The sequence below is a fragment of the Aegilops tauschii genome, chromosome 1 (assembly GCF_002575655.3).
Source record: "Aegilops tauschii subsp. strangulata cultivar AL8/78 chromosome 1, Aet v6.0, whole genome shotgun sequence".
In the NCBI taxonomy this organism is placed as follows: domain Eukaryota; kingdom Viridiplantae; phylum Streptophyta; class Magnoliopsida; order Poales; family Poaceae; genus Aegilops; species Aegilops tauschii.
In genome coordinates this window covers 64,567,044-64,574,412 of record NC_053035.3, presented here as the reverse complement: position 1 = coordinate 64,574,412, position 7,369 = coordinate 64,567,044, and the positions used below count along the sequence as shown (strand labels likewise).

Below are 7,369 nucleotides of genomic sequence, written 5' to 3'. Positions count from 1 at the left end.
AGATGAAGTAGTCGGCTACTTCATGTACGAACAATCAGTATGTGCGTTGTAATCTGATCATGTCATCATGTCTCTAATTATGATAGTTGTGTCCTTCTGTTCATCTAGTATACTAGAGCTATGCATGCTAATAACGTTTTAATCATGAATTAATTCACTAGAATTAATCATAAATTTGCCTAATTTTCCAACAGACTACTACTTCATATCGAGAGGGACTTCACAGGGCAACCGCTGGGGATACAAACAATCAGATTAATTAATTAGCTATTGTGGTAGTAGCTTGAGCAAAGTTTTTACAGGTCACCTGAAATTTCGCTTGTACACCATCACATTTCAGCCAGCTGATTACAGCGCCCATACATATACACAATAATTTCGACGAAATGGTCATGGGGGCTATTCATCCATTTGATTAATAAATCTTTAGTATCTGATATCATCCATTCATCATCCCTCCCTCCCTTGCTACTAATCACACAACCACCGTGTCTGTGTGCAATAGAGCCAATAAGCTTTATGGCCAATCATCCATCCATCTCATGGCCCGATCGTGCCCGTGTCGAAGTAGAGTGTCGTGCCGGAAGAGGACCCCCCTCCTCCGGTGACGCCCTCCATGAGCGCGAACCGCATGTCCTCCGACGGCTTCCAGTGCCGCTTCCTCTGGTTGATGAACCAGTTGTTGATCTGCTTCGGGTCAAGCCCCGTCATCGCGGCGAGCCTCACCTTGTCCTCTTCCTGCAAACATCACAGTCTCCATCTATGAATGATGATCGGCGATCAAGGCTGATGATGCAGCTGGGTTGGAGATCTCATTTACCGTGGGGTAAGGCCAGCGGTAGTGTGTGTTCCACCAGTCCATGAGAGCAAGCCGAGCGTCCTTGGGCAGCTTCCCTTTCTTCCTCTTCTTCAGGAACTCGGACCGGAGGCGGCTGAGGCAGCCGCTGTACTTCTTGAGCAGCATCTCCTTGAGCTCGTGGTCAGCCAGGCGGGAGCTGTGCTCTTGCATGCCGGCGTCGGACCCGTCGGCGTCCCCCGAGCACGGCTCGTCCTCCGACGACCCCACCATTTCATCTTGCATTATTGACACAATGGAAATCAGACACGGGTTAGACAGAGTAATGTGTTGTGTCAGGATCAGGTTGCATGTCTGTGCTACAGTATATAGGAGATCCAGGCTTGGACTGGAAAGAGGTACTACTACTTCAGAAGCAGAACAAGACAACATCAATAAGCAGATAATCAAACCCAAGGTGCTGTTGGACACTTGACAAACAACAATTTGGGAAGCTGCAGACAGAAAAACTTCTGAAAAATGTCTCAGGAATACATGACCAAAGGAAATTCAGACCTGAAAATTTCTCCATGAGGATGTGCTATGCCCGATTGGTTAGTGACAAGTATTAGTCTGTATTATCTAAAGGTCAATGTGTTCTGCAACACCTAATGCATCTAAGAAAATAAGATGAAAAGCATGCCACTTTATCTGTCGAACCCTATACGAATGAAGAATTGCTAGTGCCAAGCTGACTAGTTTAGTTTGTGCTCCAGGAAACAGAGACTATTTAAGCACCTTTTCGCCGTGACCGAGTTTTCATGGAGCTATCCCTACAGCTGTTGCCTCGTTAGGAAACACTTCCTGTGCTGCAATCAAGTTCTATGTAAGCAAATGGCTCTTTTGTATTGTGAGTTGAGTTTCAGTAGTACAAGTTGTACCTTCTAAAACCAGGCATCAGAAAAAAAACTCTTCAACCTTTCTTGCTATGGATGCAACTATATATATTTAGGAACGGAGTTTGTAGTACATGTTGGATCTTCAGCTAAGACCTCAAGGCTTTGCATAGTCAGAAAGAAAAGAAGCATTTTCAAACTATCTAGGCTTACTCACGTCATAATAAAATAAAAGGTCTAGGAAGGACACAAAAATGGAACAATTATGCTAGGTGACATTACCTATATGGTTATATGTAATTCCAACAGCTATATGTTTTGAGCCGTAATAAATAGATGTTTACTGCTTATTCTCCGGGTTTTTTCCTGCTTGATTGGTGTAATGAACATTATTGGATAAAAAGAATATGTTTTCAATTGGCAGGTCATGTACTCGTGTACGCAGGTCATGTACTCGAGTACTCCCTCCGTCCAGTACTAAGTTGTACTAACCTTCAGACACTTATTTTGGGATGGAGGGAGTAATAAATAAGAATATTTGGATGAAATTAATCTATCTACACAATATCTTTTAAAAATTTAGTTGTGCATATTTCAAAATTCTAACAATAGGGCATTTTCCTGTGAAATATCTATTGGAGGCTTAAAATTTGTGTTCAAATAGTACCATAAGTAAATGCATATTGTGCGTTGCAATGTGACATTTTAAAGTGACGACACACCTAGTTGATCATGCTAACATCATTTCCCACATCGCCATGCCATCTGAGTTTCGCCACATGACGAGGTTTGCAGGCTTTGTTTCACAGGGTTCTAGACCAATGAGCACCTTGTGCGCGTGAATGCCTATTAACTCGTGGAGTTTGGGGAATCATATTGACTTGGCTGTCTATCCCCTAAGGGCTGACGCATGACTTCTCTTTGGAGCATTGGTGGAACAAAACTACCCTTAACCGCGATAAAGCCTTCTGCAGCCGCTTCACCGAAGTGAAGATTTATGTGTTGTGGAATGTGTGGAAGGAGCGAAATAGGTGAACCCTTAAAGAGACCTCCCTTATCATGCTCGATATAGCTTATCTCTGAGAACATTAACCAGAGTGGGTTGGCTCTCACACCGGAAATGTGGCTTAGTCTTTTTTCTGTTTATTAATTCTCTTATATTTTCTTGCCATCATGAAAATGACCATTTCTCATTTTTGATATTTTCTACCTTAATGAAATGGGTAGAGAGGCTACCTTTCCTGTAATGAAAATTAGAATGACAGAATTGATGGAAGGGGCACACTACAACATGACAGGCTCAATTAAGAAAGTCAAAATATATGGGGAATGAAAACATAAATTCGAATCTTATGTTAAGCGCACAAATTACGCATAAACAATTGCTTCTGGGAATTCTGTCCATTTCTATCTTACAGATAGATCATCTCAACCTCACTTGTGCAGAATAATCATGGAAAAAACAAATATAAATAAAATTAGAATAGACGCACCAGTACCTTTGTTGAACCCGAGCAAACTGACCATACCTATGGATTCTTAAGGACTAGCATGTGAGCGCTTACGGTAATGTTTAAACTATCGTGAATATAGTCTGCTATTTAGTGATAATTCATACATGTGACCTAACTAGACCGAAAACCAAATACATGTATTTGTACTTAAGAATTGCTAATCTAGTTGCATATGGTATCATTAACTCGGTCTTCTTTATCGAAAGAATCATTAACTCGGTCATAAATTGTTACTCCGTTAAGAATTGTTACTCCGTCGATACTTTATACATGTGACCTAACAAAGTGGCATGTATTTGCACTTAAGAATTGCTAATCTATTAAGTATGATGTATAGTCACATAAAGTTCCAACGAATGACTTAAGGTCGACATGCATTTCCGTTATGCGTACTAAATAATCCAATTTCTCAATGATTTGCAACCTTAATTAGGGAAACAGCCTACGCATGACCAAGCTCAACATGTATGGAGTTAATGATTTAACGTGCAAGGTTGAGCGGACAAGAGGAGGAGCGGTGTTTCCTCTGCTCCATTGATGACGGCGGATCTCGGCGGCGTGGCGCAGTGGAGACTCGGCGCCTGATGAGCGGAGAAGGACTCGCGCAGGAGGGTGACGCTGCCTGGCGTCGTGGTGGCGTCGGCGGCAGTTAGACCGGGCAAGGTTGATGCAGCAGTACAGCTCTGAAGATGGATTGGTGGCAGGTGGCTGCGGCGGCCTCATACCCGGCAGGCGTCCTGGTTGAGAAGCACGCCAGACTGATGGGTGCCCATACCCGGCAGGCGTCCTGGTTGGGACCTAAGTCTTAGATGTTAGGTTTGGCTGCGAGGTCTGTTTGGTATTAGGCCAAGACTTTCAGCGCCCCTACATCAACTGGATAGGGATAGCGACAGATGTTGCTTAGTTTGGTGGCTTTAGGCTTATTGTTGTATAACTCTGTAAGGTCTTGTGTGAATAATTAATAAATTGGCCGTATGCATCGTCCAGATGCAGAGGCCGGGGGTCGTCCTCCTTTTCTAAAAAATAAAAAAAATGATTTAACATGCACACAGACCAACTTCCGACTGTTTCGTTCAAATTATCTCATTAATGAGAGAATAAGTGGTATATTGATAGGGAACTAGGAAATTTACTAGATACTTAATGATCATGTTTCATGCTCCTTTGTAGTACCCAGTACATATCTAGTTGCCACTTGGCATTGTACCAAATACACTAGAAGGCAGGAAAAACAAAAGAGGAACTGTTTTGGCCACAAGAACTACTGTTACATAGGTGGTATATGCAACACCAATCACATGTTTACTATGTCCCAGCCATCACAGTGAAAAAAAATGTCCTTTTGACTTTATTAAACATATGATGTTCCCAAAACTTTGTGTGTTTTCACCACTCCAAACTCAGCTGTTCATGATAGAAAGACAAGTACTTCCTGAAAACCCCTTTTGTTCTTGCCAATATTACAAGACAAAGCTACACTTTTGAGAGCACGTATTTCACATAACTATGATATCTACAAATGTACGCATTCGACATAACTTGCACTTTGGTTATTTGCAGAATATCAATGCTAACAAGCTGCCATGCACGCGTTGGATGTCGAGTGGACCGAGTTTGTCAGCACCACTGCAAACTTGAAAACCTTAGGTTTGTCATATGTTATGTAAAAAAAGTGTATGTCTATGCATGCTTTAAAATGTTTCTTACAAATTGTTTTGCAAAAACATGTGTGGTTATGACAAAACTTTTTCGATGGATTTGCGGATGCAGAATGGCTTAAGAAACAATTGCTCCAAGCAGAAACAGCTCGATATATAGCCTTGCTGATCTTCAATCAGTCAAGTTCTTAAACAAGAGATGGACCTAAAATCCTACTCCTAACGAAACTGCAATTACAAGATACTTATATGTACTAACCGTAAGTGTAACACGCATCCGACGAAATCTCAAGCCCATTATCTTCAAATGAGATTTCGTTAGAAAAATTAATGCCTCAAACTACAAAAACTAAAAACAAACAATACTTACTTAAATTAACAAATTCAACCAAGGCATCATATCTAGCATGAAGAAATAAAAATACTAGCCACAGCAAAATTAATCTTCACTTGCCCCCACAGCAACAACAAGAAGAAAAGCTCCACCATTGGGCACCAGTGATTAACCAGCATGCAAGAGCAAGATTCTTTTCTTTTTCCAAAGCCATCCCATCCCAGCTCTCTCTCAAGTTCCATCACCGGCCCGACCTGCAAAGTCTACATATAGCAGGCTAGTAGCTACTCCTGCCTCACTAGTCTCTAGAGAGAGAGAGAGAGAAGGATCTAGAGAGAGATATAGAGAGAGAAGCATGCATGCATAGGTAGGCTGGAGCTGCAAGGACGATGGAACCTTGGACAAAACCCTACACGAGCACCACCAAAGCTTTACTCTTCCGGCCCCGTAGCCTGACACACCTGCGCCCCATTTGCATGGACACGATTTGACCTATCAAGAACGCACATACGCACGCACGCACGCATTCATCATCAAAGCCACATTCACACACAAAGCATCAGACACTTTCACACACATGACACAACACAACAATGGCGAACGAATCCAAGGCTGCAGAGGCTAGCCGGAGAAAATCAAGGCCCGAGATGCAATGCATGGATGCATGTAAATTATATACCGGAGTGCGGCGAGGTGGCGGTGGCGCCGCCGCCGCAGAGATTAGTGAGCTGCGAGCGGATGGTGGTGAGGAAGGAGGCGGCCTCGTCCAACGGCCGGGACAGCTCCTCCTTGTACCGCGACAGCAGCCGGCAGTAGGCCTCCTGCATGCGCGCGCGAGCCGCGTTGTCATCTCCACATGTAATAACAAGCAAGAGCTAGCGCGCCAGGATTAGTGGAGCGAGCTGCCTTGGACTGGTTGTACCTACCATGAACTCGTCGAGCTCGGGGTCGAGGCCAATCTCCCCGGCGGCTGTGGCGCCTCCGCCGCGCCTCTCCGGCTGTCCGATCTCCTCCAACAGCGCGGCCACCTCCGGCGGTGCGCCCACCTGACAAATCAAGAATCAAACGTGGCAATTAATTTCTGACGATGAGCGGCGCTGAGCGAGCTAGCTAGCTCTAGCTACTAGAGGACTACAGCATGCAAAATGGAGCTGGAGCTGGACACGGACGGACCTTGCGGCATTCGATGTACGCGGAGAGGAGGGAGGGGTAGCGGGGGTGCCCGGCGATCTGCGCCTTCATCAGCTCCGTCAGATCCGCAGGCGGCGGAGGCGGCGGAGGAGAGCTGGCCCCGCCGGCGACCCCCGACGCCTCGCTGCAGGCCGCGCCGCCCTCGCCGCCGCGCGAGATCCCCGGGTGGATGCTGTACAGATCCTCCATCGATCTCCTTCCCCCGCGCTCGCCGCTAGCTGCAGCTCACTGCTCACCTACTACTCAGCACAGCGCAGCTACCTCCGCACCCATCGCATCTCCATGTACACGGACACCAGAACAGATCAAGAAGCGCTCAGTTGGTTACTACCACTAGCAGCAGCAGCAGCAGCAGCTGGATTCTGGAGGAAGAAGAGGGGTGGTCCTTTGCGCGATTCTTGGGGTACGGTATACCTTCCAGGAAGGAGAGGAGGAAGAAGATGAAGAAAAAGGCAAGGAAGGGAGCTTGATTACGGGGAAATCAGCAACCGTCTGCACTGCAGCTTGTGCTGCTTCCGATGCTGCTGCTGGTGCAGAGGAGCAGGGCGGTTGTGATCTCGGCGGTAGCAGCGGGAGACATGGGGGGTGGGCACTGGGCAGGCTTCGGCTTCGGGAGGATGGAGGAGTCAGAGAGATGGAAGCTGCGAGATTGGGAAAAGGGAAGGACGAGCTGCTGCTTGGAGCAATCCTTGGTAAAGTTTTATCGTTAGGTGTTTTCTTTTTCTCTTTCCCGTGGAAAAAATAATATGTGCGGGTGTTTTGAGAGTTGAGGCTTTCTTTCTTTTCAAAAAAAATAGACTTTTCCTGATGATGAGAGAGAGGGGTAGGGGCGTAGCCGCATAGCCGCATAGCCTCATAGGGCAATCGATGAGTAGTAGTCCGTTTGCATGGGGGTCCTTGTTGGAGACTGAAATCTTAGGGATGCCCTTGCTAGGACTTGTGTAATTTCCCAATTTTAACCTCTTAGGAGTGTTATTTTCCTTTTGGCAAGTATAACGTCT

The 7,369-nt window shown here is 45.5% G+C and overlaps 1 protein-coding gene across 1 annotated transcript; it reads right to left on the bottom strand.

The window, feature by feature from the left end:
- Positions 1 to 241: 241 nt before the first annotated feature.
- On the bottom strand, positions 242 to 7,133 carry LOC109763803 (homeobox protein knotted-1-like 10). Its single transcript, XM_020322669.4, has 5 exons — positions 6,351 to 7,133; positions 6,104 to 6,223; positions 5,857 to 5,998; positions 821 to 1,074; positions 242 to 738 (listed from the first exon to the last, which is right to left on the bottom strand). The coding sequence occupies exons 1-5, from the start codon at positions 6,555 to 6,557 to the stop codon at positions 541 to 543; spliced, it is 921 nt and encodes a 306-aa protein (XP_020178258.1). The 5' UTR covers positions 6,558 to 7,133; the 3' UTR covers positions 242 to 540.
- Positions 7,134 to 7,369: the final 236 nt, after the last annotated feature.

What these genes read in the sequence shown, in the direction of transcription:
- LOC109763803 (XM_020322669.4), bottom strand. Translation starts at nt 6,557, where the DNA reads ATGGAGGATCTGTACAGCATCCACCCGGGGATCTCGCGCGGCGGCGAG. An exon ending in CCGAGCTCGACGAGTTCATG is followed by an intron (nt 5,999 to 6,103) that starts GTAGGTACAACC and finishes GCGCGCATGCAG; the next exon opens with GAGGCCTACTGCCGGCTGCT. An exon ending in ACCGCTGGCCTTACCCCACG is followed by an intron (nt 739 to 820) that starts GTAAATGAGATC and finishes TGATGTTTGCAG; the next exon opens with GAAGAGGACAAGGTGAGGCT.